Here is a 25,546-nt window from a genome sequence, read left to right as displayed (position 1 = left end):
AGAATGCTCTAAAAATATTGTGCTGGCGATTATGTTAAATACGGGTCTTCTTCTGTCTGCTTTTGGTGCAGCCACATTGTAAGACTTCACATTTCCTGATTATAATGTGGTGTATTAGGTGGAGACTAAATGGGTAAAATAGAGAGCAAGCAATATACATTGTGTACAAGTGTTGCTGGCGTGTTTGGGCTGTCGACATGTCGAGTCCCATTCACGAAGGGCTGTGGCTGTGCCACTGATTTATGTGCATGTAAATTCTTTGCTCCCTTGGGAATTACAGAAAATCTGGTACCAAAGTAAATATCACATTGTTAGAAATCAAAGATTGGAGGCACCACTGGGAAGATGCAGTCTTCTTGCATATAACTTGTGTGCCAGACATGTATATGTCCTGCTAGAAGATTATAAATCAAATAAATCAAATTAATATTATGAATTTAAAGCTTTAGGTTAGAAAACAAGGTACTATAGTGAGATGTCACGGGTTTTTGGAAAGAAGTGTGATTTCTGTATTATTATTTTTTAATATGTGAACATTTGGTAATAAGAAAGAACCCCCACCCTACCCTTATCTAATTTTTGATTACCTTTTTTTTTTTTTTAAGAAGTTATTCTAATTAAATTCCTATTACAAAGCATTTGCCAAGCAAAATTTCTAGCAACTACTGCAAAGAACTCGCAGATGTGCTCAGCACTGTATTGCCACATTGCAAAGGAATTGCCTTTTATTTGGGTCGTTCTTGTCACTGTCTACCATGCTTTACACTTAGTCATCCTAAAACCAGAAAGTCTTGTTTCCAAAAAACCTTCAAAATGTGGATCAGCTGTACAAGAATATAAGGAGGGCATCTGAAATATTCAGGGAAAATACTCTTCTCTTACCACAGGGTAAGGATGTGGCTGTTATTTATCTTGTCTTTCTGCTCTGAAGATGAGTTGGCCCATGCCTTATGATTGTTTGAGGTTTGGAGGACAGAGGAGGGAAGGCTACTATCTCTCTTGTACTGCAAAAGGTCTTCTGAGTGTTTTTTTTTCCTTTTGTAGTCTACAGACCCTGCATGTGTGGACCATATGCAACATTCCCCCAGTTGTCAGAGGAACTTTCCTCAAGTGTTATACTTTCCAAGAAGAAATCTCTAAAATATCTGTTAACCTTATGGTTTTAATGTTCCTCAGGTAATGCACTCCCTTAAGAGTTAAAATGGATTAGGATGCCCTGTACGAGCAGCTCTGGCTAAAATCTATAAACGCTGGGTGCTTTGCCTGTTTAGAGAATCTAAAGCAAAGAGCATCAATCTGTTATGCTCTTACCTTTAAATTTATGTTGATCTCAAGAGATGATGCTATCAGAGATGATGACATAAAGTGTCAGGAACAGAATTTTCACTGAAGATTCTTTGTATTTCAGTTTGTCATTTCAGAAAAAAATATCTTGGATATATCCCTTTTCTAAGTATTTGGGAAGTGTTGACAGAATTGCAAGTCATTGCCATGTAAACAGAAATAAAACCTTCATTATTATAACACTGAACTTTTGTCTAGAGAGCCATTATATAACAAAGCACATAATTTAATCGACTTTCCTTATTTAGCATGTTCTGCCCTAAGTACAGGATATGAATATGTTGGTGACTTCATTACACTGAGAGAAATTACTCATTTATCAAACATCAGCTTAACTGTCATATTATTTCTATAATAGCTTTGGTTCTTTGAGGAGTTTTTGGCATATATGATATCTTTTGAGTTCTGAATGAATTTGAATGAGTACGGTTAATGCTCTTGTTTGTTTGTAGATTAAGAAATACATATCCAAACCAACCACTTCCCTCTCCTCTTTATCCTTCCTCCCACATTCAGAAGTTGATTCAGCATAACAGTTACTGGAAATGGGAAATTAAATATCCAATTACTTTAAATTATTTCTATATTACCATATCTTTTAAGAAACTGTGGGAAAACTACTAAAGGATTATTGGGTTGTAGGTTTCCAGTGGTTACTGATAATTTATTACAAGAAGCATTCTGATAATATCTAGTGACATAAAGGCATAATTAAATACGTTTCAAGCCTGCAATAGTTTTTGTAAAACTTACTCCCAATTCTTCTTCTGTTTTAATCTCACTGATATACTATACCTGTGAAACTTCCATTTTAAAAAGGGTATATTGTTCTATTGCGGTACTGTTTTTATTATATATACTGTTATTTCAGCAGCTGGAAATTGCATGTCCTTGATTTATGTTCATCCTTCTCAAAACTTTGTAAACAATGTCCCCTTTACATAGGAAGGCCTCCTGGTCAAGAATATGATTAAGATACTTTTTATTCCCAAATTTACTGGAGAATTCAAATACATCTGCTGTTTAAACAAGCTTGCTAGAATGCAAGAACTTCTCCTTTAAAATGTTAGTACTATGGAATGAATAGATCTGTTGAAACTCGAATACATTTTTAAATGTAGGAAACTCATCAGGGTAACTTGAATTTGAAAAGATTTATTCTGTGACCACTTAGCAAGAACTGTCTTCTAACTCTGCTTTCTTGCTGGCCTGATTGCTGTGTTTTGGTATTTTTGACAAGTAAATTCTTGTTCTCTTAGACATTTCTGCATTTACCTCTTAGCACTGCAAAAACTCTTCTTTCCCTTTTATTCAAATATGTTCAAATTAGCTTCTGTAAGCAAGAAGAAAAAAAATAAGATGTTCTTTTATGTGGAATGACGACTGGAATATTTAGAAACAGGGCAGCTCCAAAAGGATAATGAAGATGAGGTGAAGTCTGACGTCATAAAAATTCAGGTTCTTGGTCTCCCTGTCCCCTGAGGAGGTTTGGTACTACAGAAACAAATTGAATTCCTCTTTTCCAGCCTCCTGTGCTACTTAAAGATGCTGACTAAGCTGTTTCAGCACTTTGATCTCTTGCCATGATACGGTCCTAGTTCTACTTTCATCCCCTTAAAATGTATTCTCTCACAGCAGAGAATTTGGCCCTAAGGAATAAGCATGCGGATATTTTTTCCCCTTTTTTCCATTAAATCCTGCCTAGGTGGTTGTCCTTATTGAGCAAACAAGCTGCTAAGTTATTCCCTGAGGATTTAGTTTTTATCCCACTAACATTTGAGAATTGACAAAATCTTTAACAAACCACTTGAAATGAACGGAATACTTCAAAAGAAAGGAAATCAGTTAGGAGTTAACATTCTGGGGGCTGGTACCATTGGACACAAGCCTGGTGTATTCTGTGTGAGGTACAGCTTTTGGTGAAGGCTTGAACCAAGTGCAAGGTAATAGATATGTCCGTCATGTTTCAGTGCTGTTCTGACACGGCATCTTGTCTGGCTTGCAGCTCTCTGCCAGAAGGACCCTGGACTTTGATAGGTTCTGTGTCACGTCTGCCCACCCTCTGCTTTGGAGCCCCTAGTGTGGCTTGCATTAGACGTTATTACATTATTGAAATTTGTTTTCCTTGTCTGAATCCCTTTTGAAGTGTAAGTCTGTGACTGACTAACACAAAGGGTGTACTGCAAGACTTGTTGCTTAGGAGATTTCACTCTCTTTTCTGTACTCCACAGTTTTAAGTAAAGGTGCTGTCATGCTTCTATTGCTTCCCCTTATGATCAAAATATGTTGAAGTATTTTCAATAAATGTGAAGTGAAACAATATCAGGGCTTTGTGCATCTATTTTCAGTATTTTTTTAAGAGAGGAAATTAGCATCTTTACCTTCACCATGCAGGACAGACACAGAAAGAATAGAATTTAAGTTTCTGAAATTCAGTCTAGTCCTTTGTTCAATAGGACATGTGATAACTTCCTTTTGTTGGTATATTTTGGGTATTTATGAAGATCAAAGACAAGGGCAAGTGGGCATGTGACAATTTTTAGGTAGTCACCACAACTTAAGCCTGTAATCCTCAAACAAGTAATTTGTTTCGAAAAGGAATACAACCTTAGCGTTAGCTATGCTCAGTTACCAGTCTGTGCTGCCCTGTTCTAATGGTAAAGTAGCTTAACAGTTTTCATCCCACTTTCGTTGGGGATCATTTGGCCAAAACAACCATGAATTAGACTCTGCATACGTGTGGATGTGTGGTTAATAGAAAGAAGATGCCACGGTTGTAGTTTTGCATGCTTTTTTTTCTGTTGCATTTTGTTACCCTGTGTAATTGTTTTCATTGCATTACTACCGTCAAAGCTGTTCATCAAATCTGATTTGAATTAAATCTCTTTTTTTCTTTTGTTTGACAGATGATGTCACTAATATTGCTCAGAAATCCCTCCTTGCTGATGAAAAAGAGGATGTGCCAATAGGAGTAGGACTTGTGGTGTGGAAAATTCCAGTACAAACATACTTCCTGACTTCGCTACTGGTGCTGCTCACTGTTAACTTCTTTAATGTAAAATCAGACACAACTGCCTCGGGACCTGAGGACAAGAGAAAGGTACTGTGCATTGCCACCATGTTGATTGCTCAGAAGAAGATAAAAGCTAAGAAATAGTTACATGTTTATCAATTTATTACAGAAAATATCACTCGAAACTTCAAGGGTTATATTTTTTCTTTGTGCTGAGATATACTTTCAATCCAATCAGATGTGCAGTCAGTAAAATAAACCAAATCAGTACTAAGTTTCTATCTGCTTTAATGTGGTTCCCTTTACATGGAGCCTTCCTATGTTCAGTGAATACATTTCTTGATATCAACATTTTCATACTCGTGATATTTTTCATTAATTGTGTTTTTTTTTCCCCTCATAAAATCTTAAGTCCTCAGTACAGAAATGTTGCCCAGTGTCATACATTTGTCATATGCTTTCTAACCTCACCACAGTTTCTGTGTCCTGTATACCTGTCACCATTGATAAAGAAGAAAGTCTTTCACTAGAATCATAGAACTACAGAATATCCTGAATTGGAAGGGACCCACAAGGATCATTGAGTCCAACTCCTGGCTACAGACAGGACCACACAAAAATCAAACCATAGGTCGGAGAGGTGTTGTCCGAATGCTTCTGACTAGTTTGGACCCTGTTGATGCTAAGCTTCGACAGACTTTCCAAACCTTCTGTTGACTTTTGTGTGTTTATTGTGTGTACAAGTCTGGGCATTCAGAAAGCAGCTTTATATGCTGTGCATGGAAAGCCAATGGTTTGGTTGCCTTGAGAGACCATCTACTTATATGGGGAAAAATATCAGTTTCCTCCTATTGGAGAACTATGGCAAGGGTAAGAGTTTAACGCAATGCCTAACTCCTGGCTTTTACATGTAGTATTCCTACAGCGGAACTGCAGTGATAATGCAGTTACTAGATTTAGAAATAGTAAGAAGACTGGACAACCCCTACTCTGTAACTTCTGCAAAATGCAAAATGCAGCAAAATGCCATTGGATCCTAGAAATGAAATACTTCTAGAAAGACACTGAATACCATCAAGGTTTGTCAAAAAACTATATTGCTGAAAAATAAAGAAAGTAGCAGAAACCTAGAAAATATCCTTTCCTGGTGTATATTTTGCAGTTTGCATATTGAAATTGTTGCCTCTTTTTTGCTCATAAACCCTGCAATTTTATTAAGTATAGTGGGTAGTGAAAAACACTTATCTTCCACTTCTGATGGAAGGATAAATTATGACCCTAAGCAAGGAGAGTGCTATGAGAAATGACAGCTGTACAGTGCATAATCATTACTGAAAACGTCCTGAAGTTGGAAAGGGTAAAGTTTTTGTTTTCTTTTTAAACAAACAAACAAAAGAAAAGAAAAACAAACAAAATGAAACAGAATAAAACAAACATAAGAGAAATGTCTTAGGGCCTCTCTGGGTAGTATTTGATTGTCTTCTGTGACACTCAAGTACAGCTAATAGTTCATTAGTATTTTCTATTTTAATGCTTGAGAGAGAATAGCGTAGTCATTATCAAACAGTAGATAAAGAGTGAAACGATATGTCTAAAATAATTTTGTGTTCATTAATTACATTTTAGTATAGAGAAGAATTATTGTAACTAAGTGTGTTTTGAGGGCAACAGACACACTAATGTGATCCTAAATTCTTTCTTCTGTAATTGGGTAGGCACTTCAACATTTACTTCTGACCTTCTCTTTATGGTAAACTGAAGGAGGAGCTTCAGTGACAGATGCATCTAAAAACCATTTTCATATCTATTTAATAATAATAGAAAGTAGATGATAATGCTTTTGAAAAGAGTAAAAATGCTGATTATTTTGGCTTGACTTTCTGCTAAGATGAATGCATTTTGATTTTAAATCTCAAAGGAGTGCTATTTAAAGATTTTTATTCTTTTGTCCTTGAGTTCCATCCTGTTCCTGTACATCTAAACAGATGAACATACATTAACAAATTGATTTAGACTGAATATTTTATTTAGCTGACTCAGCATAATGAAAATGAAATGTTCAAGATACGAGAGCCTTCAACAACTAATGTATTTCTGAAACTTATTTTGTCACGTGCAAATTATGTATAAGGAGGCCTCATATTACCTGGCCTCATATACTTTACCTCATTACCTCATATACTACTTTATGAAAATGTGAGCGCAGGAATTTCATCCTCTGTATTGCTTATGCAGATCTGCCTGATGCTACAGAAAAAATAAAAATAAAAATCTGGTCCCTGTTTATTTGATTAGTCATATTTCTTGCATATCAATGTTGTATTTATTTGGTTAGACTGTTTCTGATATTTCCAAACTATCTCCTCAGAATGGCTTTGTAAACACAAACATGTTTGTGCAGGAACAGTACTGATTTGAATGGGGACTGCTACATCATGCAGCTATGTGTGGGCACTTTGCTTTAAAGACTGGCTGGCTTTTTCTGTGAAAATTTAGGATTGCTACAATGTAGTGGGTGTGGGGCCAGGCACATTTGTGTTTTTTAAATATCTCTTTCTTTGTTTTGCTGACTGATTGCAATTTTAGCAGATTTTACAGTCTTTTTTTTTTCTTCTTCTTCTTTCCTTCTCTCTCTCTTTAAATTAATGTAATTTAAATCTACATAAACTTTGGTATTACTCATATATTTCCTTTTTTTTTTCTTAACAGCCTTTGAACAATCTATCTGTACTGACTAATTATCTGCACAAATATTGTTTATGTTCCCTACCATGTGACTACAGATCTATTACTCTTCAAACACAACAAAGAATTACTATAACATGCTTATGTCTGGATAGTTTCTCTTGCAAATATTCAGCTTTACTAAAAAGGTACTACTTTTAGACAGCTGATAGCTCTTAAGCTGCTGGCAGAATTCCCACATGCGTTTTACAGTTAGATAAGTACATGGCTGGTAATGGTCTCGTTAAGATAAGATAGCTTAGTTATGTAAAAGGACTTCTCTGTTTTGAATGTTTGCAAGAGGTGATAAAAAGACCTTTCCCATATCACAGAAAGGTCTTTCATATATTTAAGACTTGGTGTTGGATATTAAGCAAAACAGATCTTCAGTCTGTTATGAAGCTACTTGTCTATTCGTAAATGGGTATGAATGGAAAAAGGAAGGTATGAATGAACCATGAGAAACCTTTAGCCTACATGGTATACACTCAATAAATAGTATGAGAACAAGAAGCTGAGAGTTTTGACATCTCCGTATGATGCCATCTTTGTAATAACATACTTCTCTTGATACATAGGATCTCTCTTCCTTGTGGTTCTCTTTCTAGCTCTTTAAGTGTTTTGTTGTGGGGTTTTGTGTTTCTTTTTCAGCTCTACTATTCAATTGATTTGTTGAAAACATCAATAACTCTGAACAGTGCATTATGAATATTGAATAACCTTGATGATATGGTCTAATTCTGGCAATATAAGTAATTAAAAAAAAGCACACTTTATGCATAGCAATATTATAAATGTTGATTTTCAGGAGAGTAGTTTTGTAGGACACAAATTATCTTACCACTTAAAACTTATCCTTTCTGAAGGAAACCTATCCTGTGCACATACATACATACTATAAATATACACATTTATGTTGAATATATAATGTTAATATTGTATTACAAGTAAACTTAAGCAACAATGTATTTTAAAATGTACCTTATATATTTCCATATTATAATCATCTTGGACAATAACAATCAATTTCAGGTTGTCGCTCGGTATCTCAATATTGCATTTCTTCAGTACTACAGGGTGCGTTTGTATTATTTTGATAATGATATTGGATTTTTTTTTTAATTCATTGAGACTTTTCTGTTCCTTTTCCACTTTTTGTTCCGTATCTTTCATATTAAATTTAGAGTCAGTGTGCTTGAAAAATGCTGCATACCAAAACACTCCCATCTCACAGCTGAGTTCATTTTTTATTTAGTGTGAACTGTCAAAAACCAAACTTCAAGACAGACTAGAATGTCTACCTTAAATTTCTTTGAAAAGGGGATTTCAGATGTTAACTTATTTGGTAGAATTACATTTATTAACATTTCCTATTTAGAATTGTACTAGTAGATCTTTTGTATTTTGGTTATAGCAGGGAACAGAGATGAGGAAGGGAAAATATGGGGAAAAATAAAGTATGTGTGAGTACAGAAACTGAATGAATAAAGCAGAACATGAACCTACCAATGCTAGCTAGAAAACACAAACCATCATAATGAAGAAAAAAGCCTTTTCCAGAGAATTCACTCTTTTGTGTCAGAATGAGGCTGAATAGCATAGATATACTTCCTAATTGCAAAATTGACCAACAGAATTCAGATTGGTGTTGAAAAACTGCTTGCTCATCAAAGATTTTAATTTGAAGATACAGTATGAGGATAGGCTACTAGATGGCATCACTTTCAGAAATTCTCTTAAATTCCATTTTATCCACTTCTAAACAAGTGATTTGATCTTGGAAAAATACATTGTCTGCTGTGAACTCTGAAACTTATTTCACTGATTAAATCTCTGTGATCCTCTTTACCTGAATTATTTTTAGATGTTGAGCCATGTTGAGAAGTTATGACCAAAACTGATGAACAGGTGTGTTAAACATTTATTGTCTAGAAGAATTATCATGTTATTGAAACCAGAAGTTCTCTGTGCTACTGGAGGTTTATCAGATGCTTATTACCACAGTACCCTTCCCTGTCTTTCCCCTGCCCTGAGGACAGTAGTGGTTCATCCTCTAGGAAGAATCCTCTTACAGTTTAGGAAAGGGGAATAACAGAAACTGACCACATGAGTCTGTTAAAGAGTGTGGCAGAATAGTATGTAGACAGAATGAGGGGGTTTGTAGGTGTGCTCTGAAGTCAGTACCATCAGGGATGCAAATATGTATTTCATCTTAAAGATGAACAACATGTTGAGGGGTGGGAGGAATCAGACTTAATTAAATCATTTGGATGGGAGAAAAACTTAAATTTGATCTCCTGACTGGTAGCAAAGAGAACAATATCAGTTTAAAAAGTAAATGAGCAAGCATGTTGCGTGTGGGTTGGCAATGAGTAACTTCCAGCCAGAGGAGAACGTGGTGATGGTGGTAACATTTGCTTTCACTGAAAGGACTGCTAAAAAGGGTCTTTACTTGGAGGTTGGAAGGAAGAAGCAGCAGTATGCGGATGTTACGTATGGATAAGGACAGGCAAGAAGAACAGACAAAAATCCTTCTTTGAACGCTAGGGTGACTTCATAGCTGTATGCAATCTCCAGAGGTGGGAAAGAAGTGAGAAAGGTGGTCGTGGTTGGAACAACGGCCAGGGAAGGTTGAAATTCACAGGCTGCCATCAGATTAGTCAGCAACCCCAAAAAGTGATGCACGACCTTGATAAGCATCTTTGCTACAGCACTGCTAGCCTAAGCACTGCTCATTGCAATTAAAACCAAAGTAAGGTTCAGGGGAAAGAAACAAATTCTGTTTCAGTTATGTTAAATCTAGCTTAAAATTAAGAAATGCATAGGGGAAGTGGGTGAGGGAATATACTGAGATGTAAATTACAAGTTTCCAATCTACAGCAGAGATGTTTCTATTGCTTCATTCAGGAGCTTTATTGAGGCAATATTTTATTGCCTTGTGGTTGTTTCAGACAAGAAAGTGGGAAGGGATTTTAAAAAAAATATAGTATTTTATTGTCCTTCTGGGACTTATGGTACTGTTTCACCTTTGGGATCAGTTGTGCTTTATTCCATCTGTTCGGTTGTGGCAGTTTAATATTTCTGTGCTTATCAGGAAACTGTAGAAAGCTGACTTCCATTTTTCTCAAGTAAAAGAACTTGTGCTAAACTGCTTGCAAGACTGCAGTGGTAACTATTTCCTGTTTAGGTAAAACTTAATATTTTCCTTGACTTTACATTTAGAGATCCATACATGAATGACTTTTTCAAGTAAATAGAAGTCAGTGAAAGAAGGGTAGCAAGGAAAGTGGGTTATAATGCTGGTAGAGGCATGACAGCAGTTTCCAGGTGTGCTGTAAGTTATTACAACCCAAGAAAAAAAAAGAGAAATTGTGTAGTAGAAGAGAGGTGGAGAGTATTTGGGTATTTCAGTTAACTTCCAAAGATCAATCTAAGATTTAAAACTGGACTCATTATGTAGCTATTTACTGGGGAAGACCTGCATATCAAAGAAAACATCTACTAATTTCCTATCTTTAATCCCTCATTACATTTGAGAAGTGTTAGTGAAAATCTTTGATGTGATGCTTCCATGTTTTTACTATATAACAAAAATATAAATGTGTGTGCAGCATAGCTGTTTGAATTCACATTCCCTAGAGGGAAACACCATGGTTAGAATTCAGAGCTTCTAGTTTTCACATTGTTCATTAACAGGCAGTGTTTCAGCATTTTCTTGTTCCTGTGCAAACGGAATATGTCTAGGTAACAACTAAATCTTGATCTGTGTTCAACTCAGCTTTTCATTTCACCCTTACGTGTTTTGTTTTTTTTCCTCTTCCTGTTCTCATACGCACTTCTCTTCCTTTCCCTTTTCCTCTTTTTGAGGACTGGTGGTTGTGAGGAAAAGAGCTGGGACAGACTCCACAGGGTGCTGGGGGGCTAATAGACAAACAGCAGATAGGACTCTTATTTGGGCTAGTGGTAAGGAGTGGGCTCTATTAGATTAGAGGCTCTGTTCTGGAATGGTGTTCCCAAGGGTATATTCACCCCTGCTTTTTTTTCTTTCCTGCTTTGGAAACTGTTACAGTTTTGCTAATACAGTTTTGCTGTTTAAGAGGTGAAAAATAGCATTATTACTGCCTTAGCTGTGCTAACTTTAACCTTAAAGCAAAATCTTATTCGGAGATTTCACTTGGGGAGATGATGAGTGATGTGGCAATACCTATTTCTGTATTTCTCCATGAAGCCTTCATTAAGGCTACTTGTGCCTACACAGTCACTGTTGGTGCCCTAACTTTTCAGGCTTCTTCCTGCCACTTCTTCTCAAAGATGAGATTGGGAGAGTGACAAAACTGGATAGCAGAAATTACATGAATACAATTTCACACAACTGGACAAAAAGTCTCCTATTTATGTGATAATGAAACTTGAATAAAAATTTTGTCCATAGTCAAAGATGATTTACAGAAGCATTTAGACCGTGGAAAGAAAGAAGCTGTGTTTATAAGGATTTCAGATGCATAAACGTATTTCCTTCAACCATACAGGCTTCTGGGAAGCCATAGGTGACATACCTAGGCCTTCACTTTGAGTTAAACAATGGTTAGCTTTCTGAAACAAAATACTGAAATAAAATCTTTATTTCACAGTAATAGAAAAATATTATATAGGTACAAATAGGAAAAAAACATATAGGGAAAAATGTTATATAAGGAAAAGTTTTTCTGAGAGTGAACAATAAATCACTTTTTAATTCCCCTAAATAAGACAAAATAGCCTGACTGACAGCATTCAGCACTGTAAGATACACTGGTACCAATGCTGTACCCACATAACTTGAAGTTGGATGCCCAGCTTTCTTACTGGAAAAGTTAAAATTTGCATGCATTGATTATATTCTGAACTCCAAAATACCTTGGGACCTTAGTACAGTCTAACCTGGGCAGCACTCAGTCTCATTTTGTAGTAGCTGGTCACAGAGTAATTCTGGGGTTTTGTTTTGCATGTTTCTTTTTAAGCCAATGTATGACTGATTTGTCAATTTATTTTTTGTTTGTTTGTTTTTTAGCATTGTGAGGGATGCTATCCTTAACGCTATGATTTTGACACGCATATCTGAATAAAAGTATTTTCTGCAAGTGCTCCTGGACAGCACATTCTACTCTGAGCATTGCCAGAGGGCACCTTTGTACTTCTGTTGAGCGACTTGCCAACAACCATTCCAACTAGCCTGGCATGCTTTGAATCAAAATTGCTGGCAGTTCCCAGAACTATGTTTTATTGGTAGTCTTCTCACGGTGGTGAAGTTTCCAGTTTGTCGGAAGACAGTTATGCAACAGAAGTCTTTAGTTTACAAAGATTCTCTGCTGTGCTTTTCTTGTGCTTTGTCATGCTTGTCTCTGTCTGTTATCTGTGTAAGAAGTGGAAGTTTGTCTTCAGGCTCTTAGTGCATTACCATCTAGCTGTGCATTTTACTGGCTGTAATTTTAAGCTGCTGCTCCCTTATGGAACTGAGGGAAAATAGGAAAGAAGCTAATATCTGACTGAAATATCCATTTTTAGTATTTTATCCTAGGTGATGCTGTTCCATCAGCCTGTACTGCAGAACCAGAGTGACTTAAACTCTGTTCACTCCAATGAACAGTCATTCAATTATCAATAATTGAAATATCAGTGTTAGCTGGCTGACTATCAGAGCACTGTTTTAAGAATAAATAGAAGTGAGTCACCTCGCATTGTCACCACTGGTAGGCATGCATGTGAAAAAATATGTTCACTGCTTCCCTCAGCCAGGAAGGACACTCAGTGAATTGGCCAGCATGGTGTCTGATCACACAGGATCTAGCATCCCTGAAATCTTCTGATCAGAATGAGGTGTTATCTCTCAATACAGTATATGGGGACAGGGTATTATGTACCTGCAGAACAGTATCTAAAATACTAACATGAGAGTTATCTAAGCCACCCACTAGAAAACATTAATAAGATGGCATGCAGTCTTGCTTCACTAGAGCTTTAAATGCCTTAGTCTGTACTGCAGTGGTTAGATTATGCTCTGTGTGGAAGGATTATGCAAATTCTTTATGGAGAAGAAACAATTGAATATATAAGGATTTTACATTACGTATTAGATGCCTACAGAAATAAGGAGAGCATTGGAGGACTGATTTTTGGATATTATTTTTTGTCTAGTCCGATATGGGACACTCAAGTAATCTTATGAACCTGTATCCAAAATACTTTGCCTTGTTTCTGAACTCATTTGGTCAAGGAAATACTCATTTTTTAAGAGCACTTCTATTAGGAATTCCTGGATAGATCCTTTGAGGGAATTGCAGCTTTGTGATATGCTAAATTTGATGGTTCCTGCCAACTAACAATTGTTGCAAACTCTTGGTAGTTTCTCATAATCCTCTTTTCTCATAATCCCTATTCACTGCTTCATATTTTAATATTGTCCTCAGAATATGAGGTATGCAAGTGTAATATCAATTTTTCTGAGGTCAAGTGATTTGTTCATGGTCATAAAAGGAATCTCTGGCAGAACCATAGGTGAAACCAAAATCCATCAAGCCTTAGTCCAATCTGTTTCCCATGAAATAAAAAACATTACTGTTATAATTCAGTTAGATTTGAAATTAGAGTTGAATGTGGGGTGTCCTACTTCAGCAACTTTCTTTGGCAGAAGTCCTTGATAATAACTGCCAACTGTAAGAAGTTTGAGTTCTTCTCCTTACACTTACTTGACTGAGGTCTGTCAGAGGCCAGATTTACAAAAAATATTAGATTTATGAAATAAGCATTCAACATTTTGTAAAGTGTTAGACTACCCCAGTTTTTCTCCTCCTAAGGTTCAATTTTTCTCTTTTAAGTCATTTGACTGAGAATCTGAGCCTCTCTCCCCCAGTCTGACTGTTTTGCACATTTCCTCCACATCTGTCAATTTTTCTTTTCTTTTTTTTTTTTTTTTTTTCTGGTTTCAGGTTTTAACTACTCCAAACCTCTACAATAGTAATAATAATGATGATAATAATGAAAATACATACCAACGAAGAAAAAAAAATCTACCACCACCAACAAAGGAAATTTCCTGCAAAATTCAGATAAATAGATAAACAGAAGTAATCCAGTATAATCCAAAGGCCTAGGTTTGACAGGATGATTAAGTTGCAGGGTGTCAGTGAGAGTGAATGACGATGTTGCAGTCTGTCTCTGTATTCGCTGTTTCTGTAGCCCTAATTGGGAAGTGCTACAATTTGATCTTTCTTCCTATCCCCGCTTCTTTGTTCTTAAATACCGTGCTTCAAAGGAAGAGCTGCTCGTCAGTGAGACCAGGGGTCCCTGAATCACAGCCCCAGTACAAGCAGAAGGATCGGAGGCTGGACATAGGTTGCGCTGGACAGCAGGCATCTCGTCAGGTCTCCTGCATGTGCTCAAGGGAAAGGAATTGGCACAAGGATCAGAGGAACGGCTCTGCCTTGAGCTGCCGGCCTCACATTGCAGTTAACCCAGCACCTTAAAGGGCTCAGGCTCTGTAGGAGAGCTGACTTTGGAAGACTGTGGAGGGAGGGTCTGGTTCTATTATTTTTAGTTGCGTTTGAACATCCCATTGTGGTGCTTCCATCTTCGATTTTGTGTGTCACAGGATTGCTGTTTCAAACAGTTTATCTTTTAATATGTTTAGCAGGGTGATTATAAGGATTAATTCACAAACTACACTTGAAATTGAGTAAATATTAACAGAGGCCAATCTAATATTCGTTGAAACCAATGAAAACTTTTTATTTGCCTCAGAGGCCCGGGTTCAAGTTCATAGCATTTTTAGAAGAGATTCAGGTCAAGGTCTTGGTAATTTCCGGTCTGTTATAGTGCTGGGTAGTGCAGAAAGGGAGCTGCGGAGTGCATCTACACAGGGTCTTGAGGCCAGCAGAGCCAGAGGAGGAACAGCACTGGGGAGGATGTAAGTGTGGAGGTTCTCTTCCTCTCTTAGGGTGGCTGCGATGGAGCCAGCATTTTCCACCACTTTTCTACAAGAGGACCCTATGCTATTGTGCTGTAAGGCAGCTATACTGCTCAGTGAGCACCAAGATGTCTCTGAACAAGCTGTGTTGCTGTGCAAACACATTTGCAGTGTGTACAGGCCTTTTATTTATTTAATTTTTCCATCCCATTAGGTAAGGTTTTTTTTTAATTATTTTTGTTTGTTTATTTCTTGTTCTCTAATGTTCTAGTAGCTTTGATATGAGCAGCTGTAGTGATGTGAGGAAAAGTATAAATTTCAGGATATCAGACAGGGTTCTCATATCCAAGGTTAGCGTTGTTGCACCCAAAACTGCATTTCTATTGCTGCTTTGTGGTGCATTGACAATGACAGATGTCTGTAGTCACAGTAAATAGCCCATTCTAAGTTATGTTTCTGAACTGGTCCTTCAGTTGCCCTGCAGAGCAATCTGTAAAATCAGAGACCTGTTGTTCCTTTAAATCTTTTTTCATTGTGTAATTAGTCTGTGGTTCCTGTTCTAAATGGCTTGCCAGGACTACTGACAATATTGTCCCTCCTGTAAGTAGCTTCAACACAGTGGTTTTTTTATTATTTTTTTTTTTTAATTTTTTTAATTATGTACATAAGTTCAAGTTAATCCTAGTGGCTAAATGCATTTGTGATTCCTTCCCTTCCCTTGTCCTCTTCAGCTCTAACATTCCTTTTTACTGCATATGTACTTGTGATAATTTATTGCAAATAAGAGCTAGCTTGCTTTTTGTTTCTGCCTTTTTTTTCTTTTTTTTTTTTTTTTTTGGATGGGCTGCTTATGTTCTTTGACTAGAATGAGGCCATTAATGTACTGGGTGCTATCCAGTGGCCTGCAGTACTACCAATCAAAACTAATTATTCAGTATTGTATTAGTAGGTACACATATGTTTGAGTCTGTGTATAGGGTTTAAATGAGTTTGAAATGCTTTGATTTTTTGTGTGTGTCATGCAGTGACTTGGAAGCATATTTTTGTTGCATGTGTTTTAGCAGATGCATACATGACACAGGCAACCAATTAACTGAAGTGAAAATGGATTTATTGGTGAAATTCATTCTGAAGCTTGCCAAATTCCAGTTCTGCTAACTGCACAATAAGGACCTGGAAGGCAGCGATTTGTGATGAGGTGTTAAAACACAGCTACTGATCCCTGGGAGCAATGAGAAATTTTCTGAAAGACTGTGGAGGTGAAGAATCTCAGCACATGTCTATAGCTGAGGTGCCATGGTAAAAAATAATGGTGGTACTTACAATCCTTGACAGAAGAGTTAAGTGACTTACAAATACCATGTTCATACACAAGGTATCATCTGTTACAGACCCTCCTAAGCCAGGCATCATGAAAGTTGAACTCATGCTACACTAAAATCTCTATAAAATAAATCTCTATAAAATAAATTCCTCTCTTCAACTATGCTTGACACAATTATGTTAATATGAGCTCTTGTTGCAAAACACCAATTTGAACAGTTTAGTGCTTCTTGGTGATTGCTTTCCATATAGTTTGGTTCTAAAGGTGTGTATATATATATATATATATATATATGTATGTATATATATGTATAATCCTCTGAAAAAAAGTCATAAGTAGCACTTAAAAGTGTTCCACTATGAGGAAACTCAGCAATACCCTAAGTACAATAGGATTTAAAGTAATCCTTGAAAGCTGTACTGTTACAGAAATAGATTTCTTAGGTAGCTGACAAATGGGTATCTAAAATATTACTAGTCTACAATATACTTAAAAAATCATCCTGATAATTTTGATTTATATTTCTTGGCTTGGAAAAGTATTCTTTTTCATCCTCTAGAGATGCTTTTGCTTTTATTCATTCAATGTTTTATTACATATAACTGAGAACTGAAGCAGGAAATGTAGGTCATCTGAACCTTGTGGGAAATATGCCTTGGGCATTGACAGCCACGAATGTCCTTTTTCCCATACAGCCATTGGCTGATTATCACATTTTTAAAATTCTAATATAGACGAACTAGCACTTCCGAAGATACCATATTGTACCTGTGTCCACTGAGTTTACTTTTATCAGGTGCAAGGGTAATAAATTTTATTTTAAACTTCTTGAACATTCAGAATTGTGCTGTACTGATGAGGTACTTTTGTCTCATCTCATGTTCACAAGCATAATAAAGATTGTGGTTAGGCCACAGTAGGGCTTTGTAATATTGTAAAAGAAAGAATGAATTAAAATGAAAAAAAAAAAAAAAAGAAAACACCTTAATCTGAATGGAGGCAAAATGTCTAGATGAAGAAGCTTCTATTTATTATTTTTTAAATTTATTTTTTAATGTATTTATATATGTATTTTATACACAGTTTCATGAATTACCGTTGGCCTTCTGGGAACTTCTGGAAGGTAACCAAGTATCCTTTCAAAAATAATATATTAAAGTGAGCAGTTTTAGTCTGTGGAAATGTATTATTTTTTTTATATATAAATATATATATATTCAATGAATATATAAATATTCAATGATTTTACAGAAATGTTTTCCCACAGCTAAAATGTTAGAAACATAGATTTGTTGAAATGGTGAGTATGGCAAAATTCAGTATTCAGGCATCCTTGAGAGCTTTAAGGGTTGCAGTTCTTTCTGTTTCTTGCAAAGATGTCTGCAACTTAAAAATCTGAGTTTTCAGAAGAAATTAAAATTGGAAATAGAAGGTTAAAAGCAATATGTAATCATACAGAAAATGAAGATAGTCGTGCAGACAAATGCTGAGTGAATCCTTCTAAAATATTTCTTGGGGAGAAGAGGAACCAGAGCTATGCTGTTGGTTTCCATGTTAGACAGAGATGGCAAATATGGGCAATGACAGTGTAGAAATAGATGAACTGAGGAATGTATCTGTTGTGTAAGAGCCCTAGCCAGAAGGTGTGGTATGGTGTTTTGTTTTGTTTTTAAAGTAGAATCAATGTGAAAATTTCAGCAGTAAGGTTTATTATATGTAGTAATTGTTATTGTCCTCTGTTTCTCCATTTGTCTTGCTTGTATGTCAGATAAAAAGAAAATGCATGTCAGATCTGAAGGAGAGGACGATGTTGTTGTTCTCAAAGTAAAAATATGTGTAGTCAAAGAAGTATTTATGATTAGGTTAATTGATGTCCTTGATAATATGAACTTGGACGTTTAATACTATGTGCTTGTATACACATTTGCAGATGTCTATTTATGTCTTAGTCCTAGATGTCTTCTTTTTATAAGTTATGTTGCTAAAGGCTGACAGTTTAATCTCTTATGCAAGAACCATGAAATGGTATTGTTTTTTCAGGAGGCTTCAGGTAAGAATAATTAATCTTCAGTTTATTTATCATTATGTATCATTTCTTCAGAAAACTGCTTGCCTGGATGTGTCTATCTTTTTTTGTTTGTTTGTTTGTTTGGTGGAGATGTGTAAGATTTTTTTTTCTTCCTAAAATTCAGTAAAACTCTTTCATTTACTACGGATTTTAGCACTGTTGGTTTTTGTGTTGCATTTGAAAGATGAAATCTTTCTCTGAATGAAAACTCCTAGTCTAAAATGAAACTGTACTCGCAACCCAGCAATTTTCTTTCACATAAGATGAAAGAGCAACTGATTCCATGCGGTATGTAGGGAGATACCTTTTTAACTGACACAAACTATTTTCTCCTCCAAGCATTTTTGTCTCTGTGCTTTTGCTTTATGCTTCAGCTGAGATGACTCATTAACAAGTTCACCTTCCAGAAATCTTATTCAATCTGAATAACATTGTTCCCGATTGAATCAAGGCTAGAATGCTGAGTTTGGGATGACAAATATAACAGAAATAGAGTCATAATTTCTTAACCATGTGAAATATCGGTTCACGTACTTGTTTCACTTGTGAAATATTGCCTTTCATGTACTAGTCCCCCAAACTGTTGAACAGTTGATTCAAATCTAATCAAGTTTATTTCTTTTGCTGTTCTTTATTTTGAATTACAAGTGTCCCTTTACCTATCAGGTAAAGCGAGACATTTGGTATGTTCCAGAGACTGTTGAAAAGGTGACTTTTGACTTGGAGGCCATTAGTCTTCTCCCTCTCTCTCTCTCTCTCTCTCCCTCTCTCTCTCTCCCCCTCTCCTCTTGAAATGATAGCATATATTCAAAAGTTCTCAAGATTTGCAATAAGTGAATAAGTGTGTAGAACTCAACAGCACTGGAAGTGGTTATTTGTATTCATACAGTGATTGAAGGACTGTTGTGGATGTATTGTGAGTTAATAAGTATGTTGTTATATAAAGCTTCTGAGTCAGTAAAATACAAATTTTATCAGAGTAGAATATTTCTTCCTTCCTTTTTCTTGCTGCGTTTACAAGTTTAATATTTTCTGTCCTTAGAGTCATGCAAACAGTAAGCACAACTAGTCAAACAGCACAGAATCCTGGTACTCACTGGTCCCAACCATTCGGGAGCCAAGATGCATCCTCTTCTGCTGCAACCCTTGTATAGCTGGACTTGGTGCCTTTGTCAGTGTTAAGAGAGGCTTTGTGATTCCATAGTTTCTGCTTTTGAAATAGATAGGCTGGAAGATGAATGTAAAGGAGAGTAAAAATGGAAATATTTCTGTGCCCAGCACCACAGGCTGTTTTTTGTTTTGTTTTGTTTTCCTTCAAAGCTTACCAGAGATGTAGGTGATTTTCTTCAGGTCCTGGAGCAAAGTTTTTATTTCACTTAATAGGTACACTTTTTAACTCTTATGAGTTACACAAAAAAGATTAATAGCAATCTCTTGAGATTTCCATTTTAAGTACTCAAGAATACTTCAAAGAATAGTGCTGAACTTTAGTTTTAAGGCTAACATTAGTGCTAAATGTAATTGGAACAGCTGTAAATAATACTTATTATATTTAGACCCCCAAATTTTCAAAGGTAGATAAGAGGATTATTCTGGTATCTTGTATAGGACCTGGTTTGTTAAAGGGTTTGAGTGATGGTGAATTGTGATAGAATATGAACTTCGAAGTCCTTGAGAATTATACACCATCAAAACTTCATGGAGAGACCACCCATTGAGGTGCAGAAGTGTAAGTTTAGATGTTCGTGTTGGATGGTATAGCACCTTCGTGATATGCTTGGGAGCATGGTACAATCAGGGGAGCTTACTGTTACTGAACAAGATGTACATGGTAATTTCAAACCTCTTTTTCTGTTCTCTGGATGTCAGTTTTATCCACATCAAGCAAAGTTACCTCACATTCTTGTTCTATCATTTAAATATTCTTTATGTCAAACTGTAACTGAGATGGGGGCAGATGGAAGGATCTAATGAGGTTAAAATTCCTGAAGCCAAACCAGCAAGGGACACTTTTGGTTTCCTTAACTAAATTAATGATCTGCTGAACTAAGGAATATATAATCTGGCTGCATTAAGAATTTTGTTTTAATAAGGACTGCAGGAATAATTCCTGGATAGTATCTGAGTAACCCAGATAGCTTTTGAGATAAGGAACCATTCATTTCTCCTTCCACCACTCTGAATGGTTAATGATTATTAGATACTGGATTGCACATCTATGCTATCATCTTAGATTTTTTTTTTTTTACAAATTGGCCAAGGAAATAGCACTAGAAACTGATTTTGAAGTCCAATTTTCCATAAAGTTAAGGATTTTGGATGAAATATATTGATTAAAAAGTCTTTAGTTAGCAATAATAGAAACTACAAAGATTAATAACATGAAATTCCTTTATTAAGAACAATACTTCCTCAAGTTTCTTCTATGCACTGAAGAGTTCTTGTTTCAAGTTACTATAAGAATATTACTATTTTATTATTCTTGATTTACCAATTACATGTAAAATAAAAGTACTACAAATTTTTATTTGTTTTTAAGGTAATTTTGATATATAAATAAAATTAAAGTTTAATTCAATTCCCCATTTTTCATTAATTATGTGTTCTAAATGCTCGATATAAGGATTTAAGGAACAGATTAAGTTTTATTGTGTATGATAAATTGATTATTAAGTTTGGAAGGGAAGTCATCTAATAGTACAAAGCAGAACACTGGTTTCACTTGTTACATTAGAAAATAATTGGTATAGTTGGTCTTTTATCAACTGTTTTTAACAGATAACACAACTCAGTGGAAATTGTAGAATCATTAAATATTGTCAAACTAGAGAGGTGGCCTCCTGAGTTCTGTTCCCTTTTCACCTGACTTGACCAGTCATTTGACCAAGATTTAACTCCTCAGTTTTTGTTTACCAGTCTTTAAAAATGAGAATAAAGCTTAAGTATTTAGTTGAATCCACCAAATGGAGTGTTGGTATGCATATGAATTCTTAACCCTTTAAAATGTATGCACTAAAGAACACACATGATTTTTGTTATAGTACAATCTCTAAAATAACTCTCAGGTAGTTGTAGGTGGAAAAGAGTAATTTATTGTCTGAAAGCAAACTCGTAGCAATTTTCTTGGAAATATAACACTCCATGAATGTAATTCAGTGTTAAGGTAGGAATGTCTCTGCCTTGTCAGGAATTTAATGATGAAAATTATGTGGATATTTAAAATGAGCAGGGGCTGTGGTTTTGGAAGCTAGTTAACATTGACAGCACTTGTTGCTCAGTTTGTTCCTGTGGAGCACCGGGTTCTTAGAGCAGTGCTGGGGTAGGGTTGGGGGGAAAGATTAAGTTTTTATAACTACCCATGAAGTAAACTAACCATGGGATTTCCTAATTATTGAAATTAGAGTTCTTTGTTGCTGATATTTTCCTTGAATATAAAGCTGATTTAAATAATTTAATACTTTTTAAGCTTAGATGCATGCTAGGGAATAAAAATAAACTACCACTTTAATGTTTTTATTAGGTTATTTCAAACTATCAACCCTGAATGTATGCAGTTTATACACACAAGCACGCGCATTTAAGTCTTTTAAAATGTTTGTCTAGCTTTGTAATACTTTTTCCATATATTCTGATGTTGTGAGACTCCTCGGTAATTTTGAGTAATGCAGTGTAACTGATAAACTAATGTGAAAAGTGGGTACTTCTTACTAGAGGAAGTAGACTATTCCTGCTGAAACACAGGTTCAATTAATTTATGACTGTCTCAGTGCCTCTTGATAATCCTGTATGTGGTTCAACTTGGGTCCTGAATAAGATAATATTTATATTTATACGCTATAGTCATCAAAAACTTTTATTTCTGTGAGCATAGGATGGGAATGTATATGGTTTTAGATAAGATGATGAAATATTATATAACTTCTTCTTTTCTCATCTATTGCTTTCTAAGTCTAGTACACTATGCTAGTGTACACTACAAAGTATATAGTTCAGTGTGCTTTAAAACAGGATGTCAGGTCTGATGCTTGATTCTGCTCAGTGATGTAGTCTAATTCTGTTCCTACTACTTTGTTTCTTCCAGGACATGAGGGACGGCACCCACAATGGCTGAGATTTATGCGAAAGATTTTATTGAACACTGCATGACTCTTAAATGCTAAAAGCAGAAGGCACTAGCTGGTAGCTCAGTGTGGAGCAAAAATTTTATTTGAAACTTCAAAAATAATTATGTCAAAGAAAAGTCGTTCCAAGGGAGAGAAGTCCGATATGGATACTGAAGCACTGCAAGCTGCTAATGAGGAGCTACGAACTAAACTAACCAACATCCAGATAGAATTTCAGCAAGAAAAAAGCAAGGTATGTGTATATGGTTTGTGATGTTTATAAAACTTAATATTTACTTTTTATTTATTTTTATATTTACTTTTATGTGTCTCTGTAGCATTTTAAAATATGGTAAGCCAATAAGGTTATTTCTATTTTATAAGTTAATTAATCACAATTAGTGCATTTGACTTTGCACAATACAGTCCTGGAGATGAATCCATGTGGAGATTGATTTATCTGTTTTTGCTTGGTGATATTATATTTCTAAGGGTATCAAGGACTTACCAGTAGAACAAGTATGCACTAAAAATGTGTTCACTTTATACAAAATAGCTTTGTTCTGTAGTTGCTTCTTTATATCAGTGTAAAATTCAGAACATCTTTGGAACACCTGAAAAGTAATATTCCAGTATGTTCAAGTTTCTTTAACAGCCTTATGTGATACTCAGCTTTGAATGGTGCTATCTTTCTTATTTTATTTCATTTTATTATTTCATAAAACAAACAAGTAAACCTGTGAATAGAATCTTCAGAATTTATTTCTCAGAGAGGAAAAAATAAACAATAAGGCCTTAATTCTTGGCTGAAAGTAATAGATTCAGTATATATCAGAGAAACTAAATTTATTTGGAAAATGGAAATTTCTGGTAACTTAGATTTTTTTCTGCTGCACAGACTAAAGCAAAAGGTCTTAGGATGATACACTTTACACAATGGAAATTTGAGAATTCTGATGTTATTTTATATTTGCTTTTTTCCTACTGTTGCTTTGATTGCCTTTTAGACTGCAGAGGCTATGAACTGCTGTCTGTCTCATCCTTTCTTCCTGTCTCTTACGGGTCACCAGTATTGATGAGTGAACAGAAAAGCCAGTTATGTTGGTATTAGCTTCCTCATCTAACAACTTCTACTCTTCTTTCATATGATGTTAATAAACTATAGTACAAGAGCGGGGCAAACTCCTTCTGCTTCTTAAAACATCACTACATGAAATTTACCAGTGGCTGAAACCCTCTAAAATTGAATTTATAAGCTCATATATTGTATTGTATCAGTGTCTTTTTTAATTTATTTATTATCTGCTTCTGTTTGGGAAGAGAATTGAAAGGGCTGGTACATTTGGCTAGTCATTTCTTTTGTTTAGTTATTTTGTTCTGTATCACTTTTTATGTAGAAATGCAGAATGTGAATTTTATCTCCTTTTAATTACCTTAGAAAGAGCACAAAAATTATAAAGTTATCTTATACATAGGACAGAAGAATGAATTAATCTTGAGTGTTCACACTGAAGACTACACAAACACTAAGAAGAGTTTAGTCCTGGTATGCTTCAAAGTTTGATGCTTTAATAGTGTCAAGTTTAACTCTGATTCAATGAAGATTGAAGGATAGCTTTAAGACGCTTTCAAAACACTACCACTCTTCTTCTAAAACTGGTCTGCTTATTTACTTATGTCCATTCTGGCAACAGTTTATTTAGTTTGGTTACTCGTTCATCTTTTTGCAGTTTGAGAATTTTGCATTTTTGAATATTGAGGTTCTTATATATACGCATACTGTATACTGAATGTACGGTACGCTCCATAGTAAGGTCTGCTGCATGGATGCATTTCTGGGAGGAGCGGGGAAGTGCTATCTTCAACCTCTTCTGCATTTTTGCTGTGATGTTTGCTGTAAATCATTTGACTGGAATTGAGGCCATAAAGCTTCTTTCTCAGACGCATCAAGGCAACAGCCTGCTATCTGTGTATGTGTTGGCTGTGTAAGATGGTGAAGGCCTGACTGACGAGATGATTGAATTATAGCTACAGAGATTTTACCTCTTTAGACTGCAACTTAAAAATGAGTAACAAAACCAACAGGAATTACAGCTTAGTATCAGAGTAGTAAAAACACTGTGCCTAGAGGATTCTAAATAAATTAAATGGCTTTATTGAGGGGAATGAGTAAGAGGGAATGTATTAAAGCTGTGAAAAAGACATTTCTGTGGCCTGTGGGATATAAACCGTATTAGGAAAGGTAACAAACTCTTGTGGGGCTAATTCATTTAATTTTATTCTCCTAAACTATTTTCTTCCTCATGTATATGCATTTATTAATGAATTATCTGAGAAGGAACCTTCTAATTGATGAGAGACATCACAAATGGAAATTAGTTGTAATATATTTCTGTGTGCAAAGTACTGATGTTGGTTGTTTTTGGTTTTGTTGTTGTGTGTTTTTTTTGGTGGGGCGGGGAATTTTATCCAAGAGACATGGAAGACTTTGTGAATGTTTTCCCAATTCATTTTTGTTTCATTTATTGTTGAGCCCGTCCAAGAAATTTCTCCTGTAAAACTGTTCCCCTCCATGTTTATACAATGCCTGATCTAAAAGCGATGTGTTTGCAGTTCTCTGAATATGCACTGCTGTGGCTCTTGCTGTTGGTGTTTTGGTCATCTGGCATAAGAGCATCTGGATTGTACAAAAATTGTAGTTACTTCAAAATGAATGGAGACAGGACTCACTCTGTCTGAACCTTAAAGTCCTGTGCAGTAAGCACAAGGAGATGCAGTGAATAAGCATCGTGTTGGTAGCCAGACTCAGGAAAATGTGAATCAGCTCAGTGGTTAAGTGCCTACCCTGAGTTCCATGAACGTTTAGAAAAGAATATTATCAAGTATATATTCCTACTGAGATGGTTAGCAAACATTAGAAGATAGTCTTCCAACACTTCATTTTTTCCTGAAAACAAGGTGTTACAGTGTTTGCTGTCACTGCCGTTCCATCTTCACTGAATTATGATATTGTCTTTAAATATCAGTG

The 25,546-nt window shown here is 35.5% G+C and overlaps 1 protein-coding gene across 6 annotated transcripts in view; it reads left to right on the top strand.

The window, feature by feature from the left end:
- The window catches only part of JAKMIP1 (janus kinase and microtubule interacting protein 1), a 155,178-nt gene that overhangs the window by 49,507 nt on the left and 80,125 nt on the right, over positions 1-25,546 (top strand). For all 6 annotated transcript variants that reach the window (XM_040556156.1, XM_040556155.1, XM_040556157.1 and 3 more), the window contains exons 2-3: positions 4,251-4,444; positions 22,497-22,771. In XM_040556156.1, coding sequence (XP_040412090.1) covers positions 22,643-22,771 — 129 coding nt within the window. In that variant the 5' untranslated portion in view covers positions 4,251-4,444; positions 22,497-22,642. The remainder of the gene's footprint in view (positions 1-4,250; positions 4,445-22,496; positions 22,772-25,546) is intronic.

This window comes from Cygnus olor, chromosome 4, assembly GCF_009769625.2.
Source record: "Cygnus olor isolate bCygOlo1 chromosome 4, bCygOlo1.pri.v2, whole genome shotgun sequence".
In the NCBI taxonomy this organism is placed as follows: Eukaryota; Metazoa; Chordata; class Aves; order Anseriformes; family Anatidae; genus Cygnus; species Cygnus olor.
This window is presented reverse-complemented; position numbering and strand designations above follow the sequence as displayed.